General features: G+C 34.2%; 1 protein-coding gene across 1 annotated transcript; it reads left to right on the top strand.

Moving 5' to 3' along the window:
* Positions 1-37: 37 nt before the first annotated feature.
* On the top strand, positions 38-21,740 carry LOC114336167 (phosphatidylinositol-glycan biosynthesis class F protein). Its single transcript, XM_050656076.1, has 3 exons — positions 38-167; positions 2,648-3,584; positions 15,099-21,740. Exon 2 carries the CDS (start codon positions 2,928-2,930, stop codon positions 3,582-3,584), a length of 657 nt encoding a protein of 218 aa, XP_050512033.1. The 5' UTR covers positions 38-167; positions 2,648-2,927; the 3' UTR covers positions 15,099-21,740.
* The last annotated feature ends 6,036 nt before the right edge of the window (positions 21,741-27,776 follow it).

Consider the following 27,776-nt stretch of genomic DNA (forward strand, 5'->3'; position numbering starts at 1 on the left):
CTTGTGGTTTGGATTGCCTAATCATGATAAAGGTTATGAATTTTTCAAAGAAAAAGGTGCGGATTTGTGCATTGCAAAGTTTAATCGCAAAAGTTGTGTGACGAAGTTTAAAATTTACCTTTTCAATCACGTTTATTTTAAAGTAAAGAGTACAAACAAGTTTTCTGGTAAGTTTTAGATCAAAATGTTTTATAGAAAAAAAAAATAGTGCAACTTTTAATGTCAACATTAGAAATCCCCAATATAACGCTTATTTTTTGAGGGACAGACAATCTAGGTCTAATTTCTCACATTTAGTACTATCCTTGGATTATAAGATTTCATTTGACACCTCATTTGTCATTTTACCTAGTATAATAGAGAGTTATCAAGTAAAATTCTATCCATCCGTTATTTTGACACGTAAACGCTATTTTTTTACGGTATAAGTTTTAACGTATATGTAATTTTAGAATTATCAAGTGGTTGAATTTCTGCTTCACGTTAATAGTTGACAGTTGTCAGTCAAATTTCGTAATTGACAGCAAAATAATTAAATTTGTTTAAATTTTTTTCTGTTTTTGTTTTCTTTCACCCAAGATACATATTTTGTAATTTTGACTTGTTTTGTACAATTTGGATTTCAAATTTTTCTAAAAAATATGGAAGAGATCTTAGAACAGGCAATGTTACTTGAAGCCAATGACGATGAGTACTTAATACTAAGGGCCGGTTGTTCGAACGCTAATCAACAATGATTATTATCAAATATTTAATTACTGTCACCAACTGTCAATGTCAACTTTGTTTGGGTTGCTGAAAACATAATTGATTACAATTATGAGACTAGTATATCAATTAACATAACAATTATTAACATAATCGATTAATAAATCTCATAATTATTGTAATTAATTTTGTTTTCAGCAACCCAAACAAAGTTGACATTGACAGTTGGTGACAGTAATTAAATATTTGATAATGATCATTGTTGATTAGCGTTCGAACAACCGGCCCTAAATCTCGTTTTAAATGATGATAACGTTCAAAATCAAAATGTACAGCCGGTTCCTAAAAAAACTGATACGACTCTTAGTAAGATTTCATCATGTTGAGCAGTGTATTTGATTGATCTGACATTATATTTATTATGACAGACAAATAATAAAATACACAAACAACAAACAACTGATTCATGAAAAAACTAATAAGTATTTTAGAAAAATTTAAACGCAGGATGAAAGATTACATTATTACCGAGGGCGGAAAGCCCCTTAGAATAAACAAGCAGTTTCTATTGAATGAAATATTTGAAATTAAATATCACACTTTTTTTTATTTTCAGCCCTGTAACTTATTAAAATAAATATTATAGAAGTTTTCAGGGACTTTCAGCCCTCGGTAATAATGTAGTCTTTCATTCTGAGTTTAAATTTTTCAAAAATATTTATTAGCTTTCTCAGGATTCGAAAAAAAAATGAATACAATTAAAATACATTGGGAATTTTGACATGCGTCACAATTTTGCATTAACTCAATGTAAAAATCTAAACTGTTGAATTCCAGCTTCCCTAATTATTTGACATCAAAAGACATTAGAAACTATTTGTAGATGATTCAAATCTGTATTGAAAACAACTGTTAAAATTGGTCTACGTAATTAAACATATTCCAAAATTTTGTAAAAATGTAATACATTTCAGTTTTCAGCCCAAACTTTCAGGCCACACACAATGCAATAATGTTCACATTTTTGAACTGTCAATATTTTTATTTTATCATCTATTGTTTAAAAACAATACAGTTGATAAGATACCCTCAGTTGCGGAGAAAGTATTAATAATAAAGATTAATAATAAAGTCTAATAACCGTAGAACAGAATAAGCTATCTGACAAATTTTATTTGGCAGTGACATTGACAGTATGTAAATATTAAGTATTTATCCTTCAAAATACACTGCTCAATTTTCTACAAAATACGCGTCAAGAGTCGTATCAGTTTTTTTTGGAACCAGGTGTACATCCTGTCTTAGATACCTTAGAACCTGAACAAGCCAAACAGTATTTTCGGTTTGAAAAACAGGATATTCCAAGGCTTGTACAATTGTTAGGGATACCAGATATAATTGTAACAGAAACTGGCCATACCTGTACTGGTAAGTAATACTGAGAGGAACTAAAACTTTAAACTCAACCAAACCAAAACAGTCAACCAAAACCAAGCCAAGAAAACAAAGACAAAACACCTGTTAACATACAAAATAAAATTTCATAACACAACATATTTATTTATTACATGAACATGACAGAACTGAAATGGCCGAGTCACTCCGAGTCCTGCCGAATTGGTGCGATTCGCTGCTAACGTTACCGTATTTTAAGCCCGCTATCCGACCTACCGTAACGGAGCACGTTAACGTTAAAATAATTTCCGTTATTCAATATTCATACTGCGCATGCTCCATTGCTAAAATAACGGTACCGTATTCTCCTCGAGTTCTAGAGAGTTATCAAGTAACCCTAGGAGAATACGGTAACGCTATTTTACTGTATACTTTAATGTTATTTATAACGTTACCATATTCTCATAGAGTTACTTGATAACTCTCGACTTGATAACTCTCTAATGACGGAGAAGTAAACGTTATTATTCTATTATTCTTGTAGGTACATTGATTGAAATTATGAAAGAAATATATAGAAAACAGCATGGCAACACTGTGACGCACAAAAATAAAAATTCGGTCACATTCAGCTGTGCGTAGGGTGCTTTAATATCCAAGATGTCCGACGTTTTAAATCTTACTCGAAGGTTGGCAACACTACATGTGCGAAGTTATCGTTTATTGTAACGTGCATGTCAATGTCAAGTGTCAAGTATAAATAAGTTAGGTTAATAAGTTAAAATAATAATAATAATAATAATATACCACAATCCACAATTATTATGGATGTTTCCCAAGATACACATCGATTATTAATTTGTAACAATATTTTAACGTGCTTGTATTTGCCAGTAATAACATTAGCATTGAACTTCAGTGGAAACTTATACAATATTGGAAAAAAAGTTACTTATGTGGAATATGCCTTAGCATTAGCAGAAATTTTGAAATATTTAAGATTTTATTTTGTTCACAAAAGTGTTAAAAGGAAATTATCAATAGGAAATATTATCAAGTCAATAATAACATGTGCCCTTATGCTAGTAATATTTTATGTGGGTGCTATACTGTTTGGGGCGCCTTTCTTGTCAGAACACTATGAAACCTTATTTTTTGCTACATTAATGACAGTGTTAACAACTATTCCGATTTGCTTACATTTAGATCATGACAATGTGTATAACTTGTTTTCATCCTTATTGGATTTTGATGGAAATAAGCTGCAAGAACATTTTCTGATAAATATTCGCTTCACTGTATTTGGAGCATGGTTAGGAGCAGTATTGATACCTTTAGACTGGAATAGACCATATCAGGATTGGCCCATTCCTTGCTGCTATGGAGCAGTGGCAGGCTGTTTTGTAGGAAATTTATATACAGTTGTACAGTACTATAATTATGGATACACTTATAAGAAAAAGGGAAAATTTGGACTTTAGGTGAGTGATTACTTTATGGAAATAAATGTACAGTGGAACCCCGATAAGTTAGCCCCCAATGTCCCGGAAGTCCGGCTAACCTGGACCGATTTTCATCATACAAAACAAACATTTTTTAAGTTATACTTCTTTAGGCACGAGGGTAAATTTTTACATTCCCTGGCACATGCGCACACTGACAGTATGTTAGTCGCTACATCTTTATGTAGCGCAAATAAGGTGTGCGTGAAAAGAATATATTATTAGTGTTTTTATTCAATTCAATTCAATTCAGTTTATTGATGTCAATATACAGAGTATTTACATAAGTCAAAGTCTGTTAAAATGCATCATTGAAATACATTGGCAAGCTAACACTTAATAAGTAAAATCTATAAAATTTTATCACCTAGTCTAAATACTTAACACAAAGTTAGAATATTAGCATAAAACACAAGAGCACACAGAACATTTAAGAGAGCTGTAGGACTATCACAACAGGGTAGCCCCGAGATATTCCTCCTGAGAATAGTAAGCACCCACCAAAAGAAGTTCTTTGATTTTTATTTTGTATGTATCTAAGGGCAGTTCTCGAATTATTAGGGGTAATTTATTAAAGAAATGTATAGCCAGACATGATGGGCCATCTCTGCACCTCTCCAGCCTACGAAACTTTGGGGCAAGGTTCCCTCTAAAGCGTGTGTTAATATTATGAATCTGTTCATGAGTCTGGAATTTATGCATATTGCATTTTACATATATAAGATTATCATATATATACTGGCAAGGTAATGTTAATATTTTCCAATCTATAAAAACTTGTCTGCAATCGGCTCTATATGGCAAGCCGGCGACAATGCGAATGGCCCTTCTCTGCAGTCTGAATACATCCTTCGCTCCTGCACTATGGCCCCATCCGAGAATAGCATAGGAGATATGTGAGTGACACATAGAAAAATATGCCTGCTTTAGTATGGAAGCGGAAACACAGGATGAAAGTCCACGAAGCAAAAATGTATTTGATGATAGCTTTGCCACTAAAGAGGTGGTATGAGCATCCCATATCAGACCAGGGTCCAGCAGAACACCAAGAAATTTAGCACAGGATGCATTGTCCAGTTCATCAGGAATATTTCTAGTTGAAAAAAGTAAGGACTGTGTTTTGGTTGTATTGAGAAACAGCCTATTAGAATGGAACCATTGTTCTGCCTCCGACACTGAACCCCACGAACTCCCCACTGCTGTTACCAAATCCTTACTGCAGGATGAGATTGTTGTGTCATCTGCAAAGAGAGTGAAATGCACAGTTTGACATGAAAGTGGTAAATCATTGATGTATATCAAGAATAATAAGGGACCCAACACAGAGCCCTGAGGAACTCCTATGCGCAAGCATCCTCTCTCCGATTCAACACCTGCAAATCTCACCCTCTGGCAGCGGTCCGTCAAATAATTTTTTATCAATGATATACTGGAGATTGAGAAGTTATATTTACTCAATTTAGCAGTAAGAATTTCGTGGGACACACAATCGAAGGCTTTACTTAGGTTGCAAAAGTTGGAAGACACATAGTTACCTTGTTCAAAAGCATCTTGGATGTATGTTACAAGATTCAAAATACCCTGAACAGTCTTCAAACCCTTTCTGAAGCCAAATTGAGATTCAACGAAGAGCCCGTTAGACTCAAAGAAACTTGCTATTTTTCCAGCAAGACATTTTTCAAATATCTTCGAGAATATAGGTAACAGAGAGATAGGTCTGTAATTAGACATTTGATCTGTCTCTCCCTTTTTAAAAACCGGAATGACCACCGCAGTTTTTAAAACTTCAGGAAAACCCCCTCAGCTATACACAAGTTTATGAGCTTGGTCAGAGGACATATTATTAGATTTTTTATCCCTTTGATTAAGCTGAGAGTTAAATTAAATGGGTCCTTACTTTTTTTATTTTTGAGAGAGTTCACAATATCTCTTACCTCATTAAAAGAGACTGGTTGGAATTCAAACATCTGTTCAGCATAAGGTGGTGCATAGCTGAGTGGGTCATTGTGGGGTGCAGGAGTACGGCTATGCAGCTCGGAGGCAATGTTTAAAAAATAATGATTAAATTGATCAGGTGTTATATTAGAATTAGTTTCAGTTTTTGTGATGCCTCTATACTCATTAATGATATTCCACATTGTTTTAATCAGGTTATGAGAGTTTGAAATTAGTTGGTCATTGGTAGCTTTCTTTGCTGCTTTTATTGCTTTCCGATAAGTATTCATTTTTAATATTTTTTATGTATTCCTGTAGGTAATTTGGTGCATCAAGCTGTTTATTAAGTTCTATAAAAAATTGAATATTATTACGCATTGTTCTCAAGCTATCATTAAACCAACTCACCACACCCGCCTGACCCTTTCTTTTAGAGTAAGACTTTTCCGGGAAACAGGTCAAGAATGCATTGGAAATGATGTGAACAAAATAGGAAAACTTATTATTCGCATTCATATTAGTGTCATTAATAAAGTCCCATGAAATGTTCTCTATCATAGAGAAGAACAAGTATCTTCCTCTCTCAGTGATGGGTTTAAAAAACACTTTTTGAGGATCAGAAAATTGTTCTCCTCCCATTAAGGTAAATTCCAGGTATATACCTCTATGGTCAGATATACCAGGATCAACAACTTGTAGCTGAAGGTCCTGTGGATCCAAATTGGAAAAAACATTATCGAGACAGTTTTTCTGTCTGGTGGCTTCGAAATTATTTTGATGAAAACCGAAACTATGCATTAGGTTACATAATTCTGTACAGTGAGGAGAATCTGTATTAAAATGAATATTAAAATCCCCAAGAATCAAGATTCTCTTAGTAGGGTTAAGTGATTGTAAAGCTCCCTCCAGTACTTCAATAAAAACGTTAAAAGAGCCTGACGGAGGCCTATATACAGTTAATAAATATAACTTATATTTTTCAATATATGCACAACATAATTCAATTTGTCCCTGTATGGACAGATCTTTTACGTTATGCCACTCTTTAAAGAGAATGTTTTTATTTATTAAAATGGCTGCTCCACCTCCCTTACAGTTTGTTCGGCAGAAGGCTGAAGCTGGCAGAAAATTGGAGACTCTTAAGGACCTGTATTCCAGATCTGATAGCCAGTGTTCAGCCAGACAGAGTGCATCCGGTTCTCTCCCAGTCATGAAGGCCTCCAGCTCATTAATCTTATTTTTTATGGACAAAACATTAATAAATAAAACCTTAAAACTAAATTTTGAATAAAATGTCTTATTATAATTTATATTATTTTTGTCTTGCGCAGGACTTACACTTTCCAGTGGTGAGTCTCCATAAACCCCATTCAAAGCTATTTTGGTAGAGTGGGGGCTGCAGGTTTATAAAATGGTTTATTAGAGCACCATTTGGCCAAAGTTCATCATCCATGAAGGTGACCTTGTGATTTGAAGGGACGCCCACCTTAAAAGAACTACAGTGGTTGTCTTTTTTGGTTCGTAGTTTATAACATTGAATTCCATTGGTAATTTTTAATTGTTCTAAATACTCCCTGACATCCTTGGCTTCAGTCTTTGGATCGAGACCGGATATAAATATCCGGATATATTAGTAAATATATTTATTATAATTTTTGTGTCTTTGGATTTGTCTTCCTCGGGAATAAGATATTCTATAATAATAGTAAGTATATTTAAAGTATTTTTGTATACTTCACTTGGTCTATTAAATTTGTCAGTATGTATGAGAAATCTTGTAACCTGTCAAAGCAAAGGGAGTATAGCGCAGTGGTAGAGCACGTGACCGGAGATCGAGAGGTCCCGTTTCAAATCCCTGTGTGTTTTCTGTTTTTTATTTTTCTTATTGTTTTAATAAAAATTTTTGGAAAGTAGTAAGTAAAAATTAGTTTAATCTTTAAATAAAATACAAAGAACCTGTTGAAAGTATATTTATTTCGTTGAAATCATATAATAGAAGTATAACTTCTTACATGCGTACAAAGTACACATACATTCTTTTTTTTTTTCATTTTGACTGAGTTTTTTACCAAGAAAAACAATACTTTATACAAACGTATGTAATTTAGATGTACTGTGCATATATTTATGTATTTCATGTTTTTGCAATTATAATGTGTATTTGTTTATTTACAACAATGTACAAACTACAGGGCTATAAAACTGCTTAGCCACACCATGAAAATATGGGAAAGAGTAATTGATAGACAGAAACGTGAAGAGACTGAAATATCCAAGAATCAATTTGGCTTTATGCAGGGTAGATCAACAACAGATGCAATTTTCATTATAAGGCAGTTGATGGAAAAATACAGGAGTAAAGAAACAAACGCTCATATGGTATTCATTGATCTTGAGAAAGCATATGATAGAGTTCCTCGAGAGATTCTGTGGTGGGCACTCAATAAGAAAGGAGTCCCTGGTGAATATGTAAAGATTGTGAGGGATATGTATGAGGGAGTAACGACTAGTGTCAGGACAGGTGTGGGAGAGACTGATAAATTTCATGTGAAAGTAGGATTGCACCAAGGCTCTGTGCTTAGTCCATATTTATTCTCATTTGTTTTGGACCAGATAACAGCGAAACTACAGGGTAACATTCCATGGTGCTTAATGTATGCTGATGATGTTGTGTTAGTAGGAAATAGTGAAAGAGACTTAGAACAAAAATTGGAACAGTGGAGACAAGCTCTGGAGGAAAAAGGTTTAAAACTTAGTAGGACAAAAACAGAGTATTTGGAATGTTCATTTAAAGATGGAGCTACTACAAATAAAATGGTACCTTTGGATGGTGAAATGATTGTGAAAAGCAATAGTTTTAAGTACCTAGGATCGCTGTTACAGAGTAATGGAGAAATTGATGGAGATGCATGCAGTAGAATTAGGGCTGGATGGATGAAGTGGAAAGAAGCGAGTGGTGTGTTGTGTGACAGAAAAATTCCAATGAAGCTGAAGGGAAAATTCTATAAAACAGCCATAAGACCGGCTATGATGTACAGAACTGAATGTTGGACAGTGAAAAAGAAAGAGGAACAAAGAATGCATGTGGCGGAAATGAGAATGCTTAGATGGATGAGTGGAGTGACAAAGAAGGATAAAATTAGAAATGAGTATATTAGGGGAAGTCTAGGTGTGGCACCAATTGATGCCAAAATGAGAGAGCATAGGTTAAGATGGTTTGGTCATGTTCAACGTCGAGACGTTAATCACCCAATACGAAGAATAGCTGAAGTGCAGATTCCTGGAAGGAGTAGGAGAGGAAGACCAAAGAAGACCTGGGGGGAGGCGATAAGGCAGGACATGTTGGTAAAGGGGATTAACATTGATATGACCCAAGATAGAATTGTGTGGAGAAATGCAATTAGGGAAGCCGACCCCACATAGGGATAAGGCAAAGAGAATGATGATGAATGTGTATTTGTTTATTGTTTATAAATATTTTACTAATTTTTACCATCTTCTCCGGCTAACCTGGATTTTCTGGATCGGCCCCGATTAATCTGACTTATCGAGGTTCCACTGTAATATGTAAGTGCTTTCATAGCTGGTAGTATGGAATACTTAACTCTAAGTTTATTTATGGAGAGCTGAGAACAATACGGTTTTAAGTGCCATTTTAGAAATTTTTCAGGAAACAAATTTCTAATTTTATACTGTCATAACTTTGTTTTCTGAAGGACTGTAAATGTTAAAATTATTTTATACTCCAGTGTGGTAAGTTGTGAAAACTCCTCACATTAGATGTCATAAGTAAGAATCTAATGTTTGATTTTATAACATTTTTATGACATGTGCAATGTACTTGGATGGAACCTTATGGAATTAAAAGATAAACAGTTCGAAGAAAATTTTCCAAAATATTAGTGCAATAAAAATCATAATTAATAAAAAACAAAAAAAATAATTATAGCTTATAGCTACAGTGGAACATCGAACTTAGTCCTAAGCCTTTCTACCTTTAGGTGTAAGGCTGGTGGAGTTGAGTTTGGCATTGTAGTCTCCATGCTTTCCGATCTTGCGCTAGGTTTCTTGCACTTTCCAATGTCAATCCCTTCTTCTCGACTTCTTTCCTGATTTCATCTACCCACATAACTCTTGGTCTCCCTCTTTTGTTTTTCCCCTGCACTCTCGTTTCGAACACTCGTTTTGTTAGCCTCTCGTTCGACATTCTACACACGTGCCCGAACCATCTAAGTTGTCCTTCTACTATTTTTTCATTGATTGGTTCTAGTTTTAGGTTTTGTCTAATTGTTTCGTTTCGTATTTTGTCTGTCCTTTTTCTGTTTGCTATTTTCCTCAGGAACCTCATTTCCATAGCATTGACTCTGGATTTTTGTCTCCCCGTCAATGTCCATGTCTCGCTGCTATACATGATTGTTGGTCTAACTACTGATTTAACGACTGCCGTTTTTACTTTTTCCGGTATCCCTTTTTTCCCAAAAAATGTTGTTTTCATAGTGTTAAATAAGCTTCCTGTTCGTCCCATTCTCTCGTTTATTTCCATGTCTTGTTTACCATTTGATTCGATTATTACTCCTAGGTATTTAAAATATTCCACTTGCTCTAGTTGTTTCCCGTCTAATTCTATTGCGTGTGTCTTCCTCGTATTTGAAATTATCATTGTTTTTGTTTTCTCTGTATTAATTTTCATATTTATGTTTGATAGTTCTTCTTCTAGGATTTCAAGATTGTTCTGTAAGTCTTCTCTGTTTTCTGCTATCAATACCATGTCGTCTGCAAATAGTAGCTCCGATAGTTGAGTCTGTTTCATTTGCCAGTATCCTAATGTTAGTTTTCTCATTCTTCTCTTGGCTTTCTTTATCGCTTCATCCAGTACCACTGAGAATAGCAGTGGACTCAGCACGCATCCCTGTTTGACGCCTTGACTTGTAGAAAATTCTCTGGATTCCTCGTTATTGGTTCTTACTGTATTTGTATTATTTTTGTACATATCCTTTATTACTTCTATTATGTGTCTGTCGACTCCCCTTTCTGTTAGTGTCTTCCAAACGTCCTTTCTTCGGATTCTGTCAAACGCCTTTTCCAGGTCAATGAAGCACATATGTATCTCTCTATTTTTCTTGATTACCTTCTCACTTACTTGTCTTAATGTGAATATTAGGTCTTGCGTGCTTCTGTCCTTCCTGAATCCACACTGTGTGTCTTCCATAGTTGTTTCTATTTGTGTTTTTATTCTTGTCTCTAGTATTCTTGCTAATACCTTCCCAGGGATACTTGATATGGTGATACCTCGGTAATTATTACAGTTTCTCTTGTCTCCCTTTTTGTGTATTGGTAATATAATGTCTTTCTTCCAGTCCTTTGGTAATTCTGCTCTATTTATGATATCATTCATTAGTTCTTTCATGCTATCCATTCCCTCTGTCCCCATGAATTTTATCATTTCCGGGGTGATATGATCCTTGCCTGGTGCTTTGCCCAGTTTTACTCTTTCTATTGCTTTCTCTAATTCCTCTCTTGTTATGGATTCCACTTGTTGTTCTTCATTCCTTTCTTGTATCTCCCCTATGTTGTCCTTGTCTACATGAGTTAGCTCTTTGAAATGTTCTCTCCATCTTTCCATTATTTGTTTTTCTTCTGTTAGTACGTTTCCATTCTTGTCTTTTATATTCGGCATCGTGTGCTCTTTCTTTTGTCTGAGTTGTTTTAATGCGCCGTAGAAGAGTTTTTGGTTTTCCCTATAATTTTTTGTCATTTTTTGTCCAAATATCTCCCATGACCTTTCCTTTCCTGCTTTCACCGCTATTTTAACCTCTTTCCTTTTTTCTTTATATGCTTCGTAATCTTCCGGGTGTTTTGTGCTTAGGTATCTTTTCCATTTGTCTTTTTTGTTCTTTATTTTCTCTCGTATTTCTTCCGTCCACCATTCTGTTCTCCTCATGTTAGTGTTTGCTATTTTTGCTTTCCCGCAAGTTTCCTCAGCTGCTTTGATTATGCTGGTTTTTAGATATTCCCATTTTTTTTCTATATTTGTATTTTTTGCCCTACCTTTCAAAGTATTATCTAATTTTTCTTGGAATTTCTTCTTATATATTTCCTCTTTTAATTTGTAACTTTTTATTTTTTCATTTACTACCTTTCTTCTCTTTTCTTCTTTTTCCTCTGTTGTTCTCATTCTCATTATTACTAGATGGTGGTCACTGCCAATCTCCGAGCCTCTTTTCACTTTCGTATCCTGTACTCTTTTCCATTTGTTGCTGCTTACCAAAAAGTAATCTATGATTGATTTTTCGTTTCTGCTGTCTTGTACTCTCGTGTATTTGTGTACTTCTTTATGTTTAAATTTTGTATTTGTTATAACTAGTTTATTCTCCATACATATTTCTATTATTCTTTCACCATTTCTGTTTAGCATTTCTTCTCCTTCTTTTCCCATGCACTCCTCTATTCCGCTGTTGTTGTTTCCGACTCTACCGTTGCTGAGAACAATACGGTTTTAAGTGCCATTTTAGAAATTTTTCAGGAAACAAATTTCTAATTTTATACTGTCATAACTTTGTTTTCTGAAGGACTGTAAATGTTAAAATTATTTTATACTCCAGTGTGGTAAGTTGTGAAAACTCCTCACATTAGATGTCATAAGTAAGAATCTAATGTTTGATTTTATAACATTTTTATGACATGTGCAATGTACTTGGATGGAACCTTATGGAATTAAAAGATAAACAGTTCGAAGAAAATTTTCCAAAATATTAGTGCAATAAAAATCATAATTAATAAAAAACAAAAAAAATAATTATAGCTTATAGCTACAGTGGAACATCGATAAGTCAGATAAATTGGGACTGTGCGGGTTATCAAAAATCCGCGTTAGCCGGAGAATATGGTAAAAATTAATAAACTACAGTATACTTACAGAAAAACTCCATTATAATTTCAAAAACATGGAATACATATGCACAGCACATCTAAATTACGTACAGTTGTATACAGTATTGTTTATTTCTTGTTAAAAAACTCAGTCAAACTGAAAAAATGTTCGTTTTGTTGATGACAAGTGGTCCGGGTTAGCTGGACTTCCGGGTTATCGGAGGCTGACTTATCAGGGTTCCACTGTATATTAAAAAAAAAGGTAAAACAAATTTAATTAAAATTTTCCTAAATTAAGTTTAAAAAAAATTTCTCAACCCTCGTTATATCACTTCTATTTTAGAAATATAAAATTTCAATAAACATAAATAATTCACTTAATAAAAAATAACTTTTACCATATATCGCACCTCCGCTTAAATAGTGTCACAACACAAAAAAAAACAGTTTTATTGCACCAACAGTTTATATATTATAATCCGGTTCTCTTCTACCGTGAGGTGTCGAGAAAACCAACAGTTTAATAAAACTACAAAATCTTATCTCAAAAAGGGTTACGTTTATAGTTCAAGTATTTGTCGTTAGATGACACTAGAGTCATTATATGATTAACCAAAATCAACTGTGCACCTAACATAAACAGTGTCACATATCGACTTGTGCAAGGTATTTGTCCATTTAAAATGTGTATAAAGCGACATTTGTCGAGTTAAGACAGTCTATACTTTATTCAAAACAATCTGCATATGTGCTCAAGAAAAGTGACATATTTATCACTTATTTATCTTTCTTTTTGCAGTATTTTTTGTTTAATGTTCTTACTTGTATTTAAAGTTACATCATTAAAAAGTACAGTAGACTACCTCTATAACGAGAGCTGAAATGGCGGACTGATTAACTCATAAGCGGATCTCGATCTCGTTATATCAAACAATTATTGTAATATTGAAATGTTTTGATGCCTCTTATGTAGTTTATTAGGTGTCGATGGTCGACCTGAACAATGAGACTTCCATCGTAAATTGAAAATTTCCTACAGTATTCAATATCAGTCGATAGATAAACAGAAAGAATTTTATGACAGGCGGTGAAGTTTATTACAGCACTGGCTTCAATAATAACACAGATGTTTGGGCATGTAGGTGTTATAGTTCAATAGCAATTTCATGGGACATCTAGTGTACCTCGTTAAAAGCGAAACCACGTAATATGTGTGTTCGTTATAGGAGAGTCCACTGTATAAGTCTGTTAACCAGATAATAATAATATTATATTCTGTACTGCCACTTCTGCAAGAGCCACTTTTGATAAATACCTAATATTTCGTAAAAATGTTCGCTATTTTATCTGTATAGTGTCACAACTTAAAAAAAATTTTTTTTTTATATTTTTAGCATACTTAATAAATTATTTTGTAGAGCTTTAAAAACCTTTGTAACTGACTAAAATAGATATTATACTAATCTTAACAGTTTTTGAATTAAATCTAGAAAAGTTATTGCACAAATTTTAAACATCTTTTCTCAATACATACTTTGCTTTTTTGAATTATGACACTGTTTGAGCGGAGGTGCGATATTATATCATAATATATTAATTTAAGTGTTTAATATACATAGTTCTAAAACCATTTTTTACAATTTTATCTGCAAGTACATTATATTTGATTTGGTTTCCTATCAACATTGTTCTAAAAATTCAATTTGTTTACTAGTCCATTTACTTTTTGCTCCGCATTTTAAAGAACCACTAGGATTGAGATGAAATTTGGCATACACATAGCTAACATGTCAAAGAAAGAAAGTGATTTTGTGCCAATGTGTGATTTTACTCTGGGGGTGAAAAAACATACGTTCAAAATAAGTCCGGAAGTGGATAAACTGGCTAATTCTAAGCAACTTTTGTTCTATAGTTTTTTCACTAAGTCAATACTTTTCGATTTATTTGCGAGTGAATATGATCATTTTTCAACAAAAAAAAAAACATGTTTTTAGACTGTTTTCGCAAATACCTCAAAAAGTAAGTATTTTATCAAAAAAAAATTCTTAGCAAAAATTTAGCTTATAAAAAAAGAAAAAATTAATGTTGTGTAATGAAAAGTAGGTTCTTATTTGTCAAATTGATGTACTAGTACACAAAATGAGACTAGAGTAACTATTGTGGCTATGATTTTAACATTTTGGCTTTGTAACTCGATGGTTTTGGTGCAAATCTGATTCAAGCAAATTTTTGTTTTTTTTTTGTAACAAAATAACTGGACCTCAGAGGTAAACTACACTATGTTATTTCAAGCAACTGTGCAGTAGAGCAATTTGAATGTTATAAAAATCTGATATATCCCATAATTGTTTGAAAAACAATGTGGCCATATTTTAATAATAATATATAACCAAATTATATAATCCAACTAATAAAATAAGTTTAAAGGATCTTATTCAAAACAACACCAAGTCAACATAATGTAATTTACCTCAGAGGTCCAGATATATACTTCGTAGATAGAGTATAGTCACAACTCATATGGTGAGCCTATTATGCAGTTTGCGACACTCACTCGTAGCAGCAATTTTCCCTCTCTTATATGGTATATTTGTAAACCACATTATTTTCTACACGTTAGATTATTTTAATTGATAGATTAACCTGTTTTAGTTGGATATTAAGATTATTTTATTAATTTTTTTTTAGAAAACTGAAGAAGTTACAGTCAAAACCAAAGAAAAGGCTCCTCAAACTTAAGCTTCCGATCCCAATAATTGGTGTTCCTATTTAGGCAAGATATTTTACCCCATAAGCAGAGAATAAACTAAATTTTTAATTTCCTTTCTACTGCACAAACCTTTTTTTTATTCAATTCCATATATTTTTCAAAGTTTAAATGCAAATTGAAATAAATACATATGTATGTATTTAATATTTTTAACATTTATATACTTTATTTATTTAAAATTATAATTAACAGTTACATTTGAACAGTTGTGAAAGGTAATTCCTGGTAAGTTTTGCTTCAACACATTTTGTTTAACAACAATAATTGTTTTTGTATTGCGCATGTTACCATGGAAACGGCGATCATATGTATGGAAACCGGCGGAGAATCCGTGAGAAAAAATATTTCTCACTGTAATGGACAATTTTTCTCACTGCATGAGTAATTGTTCTTTTTTTGAATATATGTAAGTAGTGATAGAAGTTACACATTTTATAGCATCCATAGAAAAATTTGTTTTCTCTCTTGGTCATTTTTTGAAAAATACTTAATTTTTGAGTTATTTGCAGCTTTTTATTGAAAAAATGCCTTAATTAATGATTTATAGACTTTTTTCAAGAAACTACTAATTGAATTGAAGCTATTAGTGCATGAAGGGCTTATTTTTTCAAAAATGCCAATAATGGTACGAATGAAAGTGTTATATCATTTTTTGCGTTAATAAAGACTTTGGTGCATAGATGTCGCTAGAGACACTAAAATCCAACGTTAAAAACACGTCAAGTCAAGTTTTGTCTAAAGTGGTCCGAGCAAGAAGGTCTTAACCCTTGATATTTCAAAATTTTTAAAAAATGACTTGACACCTTCATGCACTAATAGCTTCAATTGCAATTCTACAAAAACATGGTTCCAACCAGGGTTGTATATTACGCTATAAGTGTATACCTACAGCACGCAGCGGTTGCAGTGATACATGCTTGCGGTGCGTAGAAACTTTTGTTTAAATTTAAAACTGTTTTTAGCTAGATAGAAACCAGTTAACCTTGTCAAAATATTTATACTTGAACTTGAAAGTTTAAAGATTATAAAGCTTTTTGTAGAATTGCAATTTATGTAGATAGTAATTTTTTAGAAATTTTTTTTCAAAAATCACTGATTAAAGCACTTTTTTAAAACAAAAAATTGCAAATAACTCAAAAAGGAAGCATTTTTCGAAAAATTACCAAGAGAGGAAAAGTATTTATTTCAATGAGACAAGCCTAAAAGTTTTATTCGGGGCAATATGAGAAATTTTTTTTTATAACTTATTTGTTAATAACAACTTCCGTACCACTTGAAAAGTGGGCCGGAGATAAAAATTATTTATTAATTCCATGAAATTACATCTCATTCCGTGTTACTTATAGTAAAAATTAAAAAAATATATATTTGTACTTTGAAAAATACAGTGGTGGGCATAAGTCAGTAGTTAACGCTGTCGGACTCGGTTCAAAAATAGTGATTTCTTAATATTGTTCTGAAGCTATTTCTTTGTCGCATCTTATCTAATTTACTATAATAATTGGGAAATAAGCCACAATTTAAGTTGGAAATTAGTTTTATTAACGTTTCGACATAAAAATATAACGTCAATAAAATTAATGTCCAACTTAGATTGTGGCTTATTTCCTAATTAATATAGTAAAGTAAAAATAGTGGTGATGCGGCAACGTGCTTGCCTTACAAAATTGGTTGCGGTGAGAAATGGGGAGTATGGCACATGTTGTTAGTTTATGATTGTCGGTCACAGGCACAGTGTAGGTACATGGCAGTCTAAGCCCGTGTAAAGGATACTACAGAAGAACGACTCTGTCTGGTTACTTCGTACTTGTGTTATCATGCAGATTACTAGACGATATGCAATGAATTCTGCCAATGCATTAGACATGTTCGAAAGAAAAATGTTACATAGGATACTGGGCTCAATAAGTGAAAATAACAACTGACAACTAACAATTAGATATAATAAAGAAATATACGAACAATATAGTGTACCAACACTAGCACAATACACTAGAGTGCAGAGATTACAGTGGACATAAGAACAGAATCACCTGAAAATTGCTAAATACAAGAATGCAAGCTAAAAGACCTGTTGGAAGACCAAAAAAGAGATGGAAAGTAGTGATGTTGAAAAAGTAACTATTCGTTACAAAGTACTCGTTACTTACGAGTACCGAAAGTAACGATTACTACACAGAGCGGCAAATCGTTACTTTGATTACTCTGATTACTTCGTACCAATCATATCAGAGCGAGTAACGACTATTATGTCTACTTTGACTACTCTGATTACGTCGTACCAATCGTAACAGAGTGAGTAACGACTAATGTATCTACTTTGTACTTCGTAGTACTGATTACTTCGTAGTTCGTGAAGGTCGGTAGTATATCGGAATACCTATACGAAATACCTACCTACTGAGAAATACGATTCTCGATATGATTACCAGTACTCAAATACAAAAGTAACAAAAGTAATCATAGTAGTCAAATCATTTTTATCCCTTAAACAGATCGGTGAAGGTCGTTGGTATATCGAAATACCTATACAGAATAACTACCTACTGAGAAATACGTTTCTAGATATGATTACCGGTACTCAAATACAAAAGTAACAAAAGTAATCATAGTAATCAAAGTAACGAATTCTGTAAATGATTACTTTATACAAAATACCTACCTACTGATAAATACGATTCTCGATATGATTACCGGTACTCAAATACAAAAGTAATCAAAGTAACGAATACTCTAAATGATTACTTTATACAAAAGTAACGATTTGTAACGAATACTCGAAAGTAACTATAATCATCATCACTAATGGAAAGACGAAGTAGATGAGGAAGCCAAAAACCTCCTAAAAACGCGTTCGTGGAAAAGAACAGCAGGAAATCTAGATAATTGGAGAAGCTAGCTGAAGGAGGTCAAAGCCCGATTTGGGCTATAGTGCCATTAAGTATGTAGACCTATTCCTACAAGGCAGATGGTTTGCAGGTTACATTAAGAAGTTCCAACAAAGTGTATCGGTATTAGACGCCCGGCGTAGTGGTCGCCATTCTATGGTAGTGACAGAAGAAAATATGGAACTCGTTGTTCAAACATTTTTGAGACGTCAAAGCAATCCGTAGTTCGTACATCGCTTCAATTAGGTATATCTCGACGAAGTTTACATCGCATTGTAAAGAAATTAAATTATCTGACCATAGACTAGAATTTTGCAAGTGACACACTGCAAAACCATTGCTCATGAGTTAAATCTTCCTGGAGTAACAGTGTGGGCTGGGATTCCCACCGGTGGTCTAGTTAGTCCGTATTTTTTTGAGGGCAGCGTAAATGCAGAAAATGATCTTAAACTGCTTATTGATTTAAAGGGTACTTCTGAAAATAACCCAGAATTTCCAGGTATTCGCTATTTTCAACAAGATGGATACACTTCGGACTTGCAGTTCGGGAATACTTGAATGCCGTGTTTGGCATGTGTATAAGAAGACGAAGAATTGAGTGACCAGCACGGTCACCCGACCTAACGCCATGGTTTGCTCTGTGTGTGGGGCACTCAAAAACAAATTGTTAGCTACCTCATTATTTAAATCGTGGTATTTAACATTTGTAAACAAGAATTCAAGAGGAATTCGATGCAATCCGCAACAACCCATAATTTATTGATAAAACCTGCAAAAGCGTAAGTAACGGTGTCATAGCTGCATTGAGGAAGGTGGTCTGTATTTTGAACACAAACAGTAACTTCTTCTCTTCTTTCTTATAAACCTTAGTGTCCTTCAGGGCATCGGATGTCGGGTTCCGCCTCTTATCCATTTCTTCCGTGCGCTTCTATTGGTTCTTCATATCTCTTATACTCATGTGTCTCCTTTTACCTATATCCTGGATCTGGTCCATCCATGTCTTCCTCGGCCTTCCCGTTTTTCTTTTGTTTCCTATTTCGGCTTCATGTACCTTCTTTGTTAGTCTTTTTTGCTCCATTCGTTGTATGTGGCCAAACCAGCCTAATTGTTTGTTTTCGATCTTCCTCATTATCGGTTCTTGTTCCAGCTCTCTCCTTATATCTTCATTTCTGAATCTATCAAACTTTGTAACTCCAGCTATTCTTCTTATGTAAACAGTAAGTTTAAAACCATAATTACTTTTGTATAATAATTATATAATATACTCAAAGTAATAAACTAGTTTTCTGTATGGCTTTTTATGCAAATTGGTTAACCGACTTTGCCCATCCCTGTATATTAATCGAATAAAAAAGGTTTGGTGCAGTAGAAATGCAAAAAAAATTAGTCGGTATATTTGAACCACCAGTTAGAAGAAGGGAATGAATCCAAAAAGTAGATTTTCGGGAAATCAATAAAAACTGTATTCGTTCTATTTAATTTTTTCTTGTTTAATAATGACATCTACTATAAAGTACAGTTTATATAAGTTAATGTGGATTGGGGAAAAACCATCCAGTGATTTTCGTTATCTAGAAAAACGATAAAGAAAATCTTGGATTTACTCCTTTCTTACAACTTATATTTTTTTGACATGAACAAAGACACAAAATTGTGTGAAAACGCTTATTTTATTTAAAGTAATTTATAAAAAAACAAACAATACAAAAAACATCATTTCCATAAACTACCCTTCTTCCTCAATGATATTATCTGATGCAGGAGTTGGCCATGTAAGGATGTTTTCGTAAAATTCTTTTTTATCTTCTGGAATATATGGAATTATTTTCCGAACGTCTTCCATCCTTTTCTCATTTATTGGTATTTTTGCCCTGTGTGCTCTGGTAGTAGGCAATGAAGGGATCACCCCATTTTAAGTTTTTTTCTAATAATTATTTTTCCAGGTATTTTTAAAGTCGAATATGTCGTCTGAGTTGATTGTTGTTCCGAAAATCCTCTTGTTTTAGAGATCATTACATTGTTTTCCTCTGGTACGTAAATCCTATCTTTTCTCCTGATAAGTCTTTTTGCTGTTCCGAAATTTCGATCGCACTGTAAAAAACGAATGTCCACGCACAGGAAAGTACTGATAAACTTTATCTAACCGTCCATTCGAAACCAACCTGACCATGAACCGTATCAGGGTATTGTTTCTATTCTGTCATAACAGGATTCATATTCTGGATTGTCTTCCAAATTAGTCTACATACATCATGAGGTCCTCTTTTAGCTTCTCTTTCATGGTACGTGTAAAAATCTGCACAACTTGTTTTGAAATCGTGGACACAAAACACGTAAAGCCCTAATTTCCTAAAATAAAACATTTCCTGCAATGATATTTTTGGAAGCGGAAGGTTTTGCATGTAGTCGGAACACAATAGCTCCAACATTTTCCTTTTCTTGACATCTCAACACTTGTTGCTGCTTCCGGTAAAACTTTTTAGCTCGTCTCAGGTGTACCATCTTTTCTGCAACTGCTACACGGTTGGCGTTTTCATTCAGCGTTTGACTTGTTATTGTAGCCTCAAGTTCTTCACAAGTTCAAACAGATTCAACCGTAAGTTTGAAGAAAGAAATAATTCCGTGATTTATTTCCTTCTTAAAACTGTCGCACATTTTTCGTCTTTGAATATCTCCGTAACTTATACGGTGTTTATTGCCTACTTAGCGCGAACAGATGGGTCTTGCCTTACAAGGTATAGTTTTGTTAAAAAGTCGTTTCGCCATATTTGGCGTTTATTCCCTTCTTCTAAGTGGTGGTTCATTTGTTCCCGTTGTAACCGTTTTTCAGGGGTAACCGCTCGCCTAGTTCGAAAACATGAAAAATCTAAATTTTACAAAATGGAACAAGGGGAGTCTGAAAATCATCTACAAAAAAATGTGATTGTTATTATTGCAGAATTCACAAATTTATTATGTTTACCAAAAAGATATTGAAATCTGTTTTTGTTGTTGGTAAAAGAAATTTTAATGTGTAAGATAATTGAGGGGATTAGATGCTAAGGGGTACAAGTGATAAAATGGTTTAATTGAGAAAAATGAAGAGTAAATTCTACAGCGAATTAATCACTTATCAAATTTTGTACTTGTTTCTTTTTGCCACTTTTTAATATCCAATACCTTACAAGCAAAGGGATACAAGTGTATTTATACCTGTTGGCCGAAAACTCTTTTTAAATATTTCGTAATTAGTCAAACTAGAACCTGCGATATGTCGCCACCAGTAGTTTAATTCACCTGTCTGTATTTCTTTGGCACTAAATTTTTACTACTATCTAGTAATATTTTGTGCACTTAACACAATTTACAATATTTTGTCACTTGTACCCCTTAGCTAATCCACTCAATTCAAGATAATTTTGGTTACGTCAGGTTTGACGACAATGTCTTCCCCTTTTTCAACAAACTTGTTGAAAACCTTTACTGTTAAATTTGTCTATAAAGTACATACAATAGTTTGTTTATGTATCTAATACAAAAATATTTTAATGTAAATATTGTGTTCCTTGTATATCAGTTTTCAGATATGTATATTTGTATAAAATTTATTGTATTTAGGAGATTTATGTGCATACTATGTTTTTAAAATGTTTAAATGATCAAGACTGAATAATAAAAAAAGTACCTACCCTGTATGCGTCTAATTATGTACCGAATTCGGTCCCTATTTACTTACTTACTTACTTAGTCCTAGGCCCAAAAAGAAATAACAACCTTGTTGTTATTTCTCTATGCCTAGGCCTTTCTACCTTTAGGTCTAAGACTGGTGGAGTTTAGTTTGGCATTGTAGTCTCCATGCTTTCAGATCTTGTGTTAGGTTTCTTGCACTTTCCAATGTCAATCCTTTCTTCTCGACTTCTTTCCTGATTTCATATATCCACATAATTCTTGGTCTTCCTCTTTTGTTTTTCCCCTGCACTCTCGTTTCGACATTCGTTTTGTTAGTCTCTCGTTCGACATTGCCCGAACCATCTAAGTTGTCCCTCTACTATTTTTTCATTGATTGGTTCTAGTTTTAGGTTTTGTCTAATCGTTTCATTTCGTATTTTGTCTGTCCTCTTTCTGTTTGCCATTTTCCTCAGGAACCTCATTTCCATAGCATTGACTCTGGATTTTTGTCTCACCGTCAATGTCCATGTCTCGCTGCTATCCATGATTGTTGGTCTAACTACTGATCTAACCACTGCCGTTTTTTACTTTCTTCGGTATCTCTTTTTGCCCCAAAAATGTTGTTGTCATAGTGTTAAATAAGCTTCCTGTCGTCCCATTCTCTCGTTTATTTCCATGTCTTGTTTACCATTTGATTCAATTATTACTCCTAGATATTTAAAATATTCCACTTGTTCTAGTTGTTTCCCGTCTAATTCCATTACGTGTGTCTTCCTCGTATTTGAAATTATCATTGTTTTTGTTTTCTCTGTATTAATTTTCATATTTGTTTGATAGTTCTTCTAGGATTTCAAGATTGTTCTGTAAGTCTTCTGTGTTTTCTGCTATCAATACCATGTCATCTGCAAATAGTAGCTCCGATAGTTGAGTCTGTTTCATTTGCCAGTATTCTAATGTTAGTTTTCTCATTCTTCTCTTGGCTTTCTTTATTGCTTCATCCAGTACCACTGAGAATAGCAGTGGACTCAGCACCGTTTCCTATTTACGTGTACCATTTGACAATGGCCGTGGTTAACATGTTCGCAGATATTAATAAAAAATATTAAAATCTTTAAAAGTTGAAGAGGAAATTTCAGTGAGAGTAACAGCGGAAAGTAAGGCTGCCGGAGCTTAAAAAAAAATACTGAAATCAAAATTACTGTGTTATTAAAGGAAAGCTGTTAAAGTGAAGATACAGACAAGCTTATCTAAAAAATTACTGAAATAGTCCACAATCATAAAAGGAAAGTGCCACTGAAAGGTTAAGCATAAATTTTTGAATTTGCGAAGTTCCGAGCGGAAAAATCCTGCCTGAACGTCGGGTTTTCTAGGAGGGTTCGCTGAAGATGTTAAACTTCGTACATACTGCTACATGATCAGGTAGTCCCGCGTTAAAATAATTATTGTAGAGCGGACATCAAGGGGTGAGAAAGCCGAGACCATATATACATATAAATGAATTATGGTAGATGTAGTTTTTGTAATCCTTGCAGGAGAATTAACGTGCATTGTTAGACCATACGATTCAAATATGTTGACCAAGGACATTTGGGTGGCATAAGCAGCATAAATGTCCCCGCATAGAATTTTTAAGGGGCAGGCCATCTAACAGATTTAGCAAGTTATGAAAAAATAGTTCCATGAAGAGTCAGATGATATATATAAAAGCAAATAATGTAAATATTAAGATTTTTGTTACTTATCTTTACTTCACTTAACAGAAAGTCATATTTTGTTACCAAAAAAATCATTATTTAAGAGTGTTAAAACCAAAAGTGGTTTAAGTCATATTTTTGAAATGATGTAATAATGTAAGTCTTGCTGAAAAGTGATGTTGAGCGTTTGTTTTTTTTTTTGGGGATTGTAACAAATGTCAACTGCAGCCAGTCCTCCGTGATTTTTCCGTTTTTATATATTATGTTGTTTTTACACAAATAACCAATCGGCTATTCTGGTTGTAAAGAACCTCTCACCAAATCAAAACTGGTGATAAACTGCAAAGATCTCCTCAATAACCGGGCAAAAAACAATCAAGTGTCTTTAATATGGGTGCCGGGTCATGAAGGGGTGCATGGGAACGAACGAGCAGAGAAGCGAAACAAGGCTCGAGAGAATCTTTTGAAGGCCCAGAACCTTTATGTGGCATCACTAAAGATGCTACGATAACGAGGTTCAGAAATGGCTGATAAAGAATCATCAAAATTATTGGAGAACCGCTCAAGGGCAAATCCAGACTAAAAAAATAATCAAGAATATTGATAAAAAAGTTCGATGAACATCAATAAACGAGAGATCAAAACGGTCACTGAAATGGTGACTGGATATTGCCGTTTAAGAAATCACCTATACAAACTAGGTAAGGAGAATAAACCATGGTGCAGAAAGTGCGAAATGGAAGAAGAGACTGCCATACAATACTATGCCATTGCAGTGTGCTAGGTGATGTAAGGCAGGACTTCACTGGTCAAATGAGGTTTGAACCAGAATAGATCTTAAAACTACCAATACTGTTGGCCTTCGTTGAGGTCTTATAACCAAGTGCCAGAGATTAACGAGTCTCGCCTGAGTTAAGAACAAGAAGAAGATATTATGTTGTTAAAAAGTGTAACTAACTTATCAAGAAATTGTTTGTCTAATTTACAAACAGTTATAGGTCTGGATCCCGTGTATGAAAAAAAAGTTGATTAATAGCAAGCTGAAAATTTGTTAATAGCTTAAGGGTGTCTAGTCGGATAAACTTTGATATATGGGAACACTGGAACAGGGGCAGTTTTAATTGTGGAATAGGTTAAAAATTTGGAACGGTCAGACCACGAAAACGGCACATTTATTTTGTCCGACAGAATAGACTTAAACTCTCCGAACAGAGATTAAACTCTCATGCAAAAACAGACTGCTATTTATCACCTGTTATAATTCCTGTCATTTGACATATTCTACATGTTCCACTCATTAAAACGCCCATTTGGTGATAAATAGCACTCTGATTTTTACATGAGAGTTTAATCTCTGTTCGGAGAGTTTAAGTCTGTTCTGTCGGACAAAATACATGTGCCGTTTTCGTGGTCTGACCGTTCCAAATTTTTAACCTGTTCCACAATTAAAACTTCCCCTTTTCCAGTGTTCCCATATATCAAAGTTTGTCCGACTAGACACCCTTAAGCTATTAACAAATTTTTAGCTTGCTATTAATCAACTTTTTTTTCATACGCGGGATCCAGACCTATTTTAGGATCTTTAGTATTTCCCAGTGCCCATTGTCCGGATCTTTTGCTTTGTTGTTTTTTAGTGTTGTAACGGCATCTTGGGATACCAATAAGTTAGTTAAACTTATGCGAATTACTTTGGAGGGTTCCAAAGCTATGGTGAGAATTGATGGAGATATTATAGAGGCATTTGACATTGACAATGGAGTTTGGCAAGGTGATGTCTTATCAACAACACTTCTTAATCTAACTTTAGAAGCTGTTGGAGATGAACGGCTGTATTAATACAAGACCTATGCAAATATGCACATATGCGGATGATGTTGCCATAATAAGTCGCAACAAAAGGGTATTAAGCGAAAAAGATATACGAGCTGAAACGGGAAGCTGCTACAGTATACAGCTGCTATAAATAAATGAAAGTAAAACAAAATAAATGAAGTGCACAAAGTCGAATAAACATGAGCATCTGAGCCATGACATCACTCTAAAAACAAAGATAAGGCTCCTTAAATGTTACGTGTACTCAGTGCTTTTATACGGAGTAGAAACGTGGACCTTGAAGGCGGAAACTCTATCGAAACTTCAAGCTTTTGAGCTATGGCTGTACAGAAGGATCCTGAAAATACCATGGACAGACAAAGTCACCAATGAAGAAGTACTACGGAGGATGAACACAACCGCAGATTTAGTCAACATCGTGAAGGGCCGTAAGCTGCAGTACTTAGGGCATATAATGAGAAATCAAGGCAGATACCAGCTACTCCAGTGTATTTTACAAGGTAAAATTGAAGGAAAAAGGACCCCAGGACGAAGAAGAATATCCTGGCTTGCTAACCTGAGAGCATGGTATAGAAAGACCTCAACTCAACTATTCCGTATAGCAACTAACAAAGTCATCATAGCCAGAATGATCGCCAACGTTCGGAACGGACAGGCACCCTAAGAAGAAGATCTGAAGGTAGACAACCATACCTACGAATATGCCTCAAATTTTCCCTACCTAGGCTCAATACTAAATGACAACAACACCAGTCAAGAAATACATACACGGATTTTTAGCGGTAATACGTGTTTTTATGCATACAAAGACTTAATGAAAAGTAAGTTACTGAATCGTGAATCTAAGCTTAGCATGTACAAAACAGTAATTAGACTAGTGATCACATATTTATGATTGTGAAATGTGTACCCTCTCACAGTGGCGACGCGTGACTTTTTCCAAAGTGTCACCAAAACTAGATGTAAAAAAATCTTCATCATCATTCTCTTTGCCGTATCCTTATGCGGGGTCGGCTTCCCTAATTGCATTTCTCCATACAATTCTATCTTGAGTCATATCAATATTAATCCCCTTTACCAACATGTCCTGCCCAATCGTCTCCCCCCACGTCTTCTTTGGTCTTCCTCTCCTACTTCTTCCAGGAATCTGCACTTCAGCAATTCTTCGTATTGGGTGATTAGCGTCTCGACGTTGAACATGACCAAACCATCTCAACCTATGCTCTCTCATTTTGGCATCAATTGGTGCCACACCTAGACTTCCCTTAATATACGCATTTTTAATTTTATTCTTTTTTGTCACTCCACTCATCCATCTAAGCATTCTCATTTCCGCCACATGCATTCCTCTTTCTTTTTCACTGCCCAACATTCAGTTCCGTACATCATAGCCTGTCTTATGGCTGTTTTATAGAATTTTCCCTTCAACTTCATTGGAATTTTCCTGTCACACAGCACACCACTCGCTTCCTTCCACTTCATCCATCCAGCCCTAATTCTACTACATGCATCTCCATCTATTTCTCCATTACTCTGTGATACCGATCCCAGGTACTTAAAACTATTGCTTTTTACAATCAGTTCACCATCCAAAGATACTATTTTATTTGTAGTAACTCCATCTTTAAATGAACATTCCAAATACTCTGTCTTTGTCCTATTAAGTTTTAAACCTTTTTCCTCCAGAGCTTGTCTCCACTGTTCCAGTTTTTGTTCTAAGTCTCTTTCACTATTTCCTACTAACACGACATCATCAGCATACATTAAGCACCATGGAATGTTACCCCGTACTTTCCCTGTTATCTGGTCCAAAACTAATGAGAATAAATACGGACTAAGCACCGAGCCCTGGTACAATCCTACTTTCACATGAAATTTATCAGTCTCTCCCACACCTGTCCTAACACTAGTCGTTACTCCCTCATACATATCCCTCACAATCTTTACATATTCACCAGGGACTCCTTTCTTATTGAGTGCCCACCACAGAATCTCTCGAGGAACTCGTATCATATATGCTTTCTCAAGATCAATGAATACCATATGAGCGTTTGTTTCTTTACTCCTGTATTTTCCCATCAACTGCCTTATAATGAAAATTGCATCTGTTGTTGATCTGCCCTGTATAAAGCCAAACTGATTCTCGGATATTTCGATCTCTTCACGTATCCGTCTATCAATCACTCTTTCCCATATTTTTATGGTGTGGCTAAGCAGTTTTATAGCCCTGTAGTTTGTACATTGTTGTATATCTTCCTTGTTCTTATAGACAGGTACCTACTAGTATACTGCTTCTCCATTCGTCTGGCATTTGTCCAACTTCCATAATTCTATTAAATAAACCTGGAAAAAATCTTATTGAAAAAAATTATTTTGAACCTCACAAATATAAGTTTTTGTTTTCAATCCTGCGAGATAAAATTAAACAAATCACTGTTCCCAAATTATATGCATGTAATTATGTATACATGTATTATATGCATGTAATAGGTATAACAAATAATAAACAAACTAAACAGATTATTTTACCATA

This window comes from Diabrotica virgifera, chromosome 7 (assembly GCF_917563875.1).
Source record: "Diabrotica virgifera virgifera chromosome 7, PGI_DIABVI_V3a".
Classification (NCBI taxonomy): Eukaryota; Metazoa; Arthropoda; class Insecta; order Coleoptera; family Chrysomelidae; genus Diabrotica; species Diabrotica virgifera.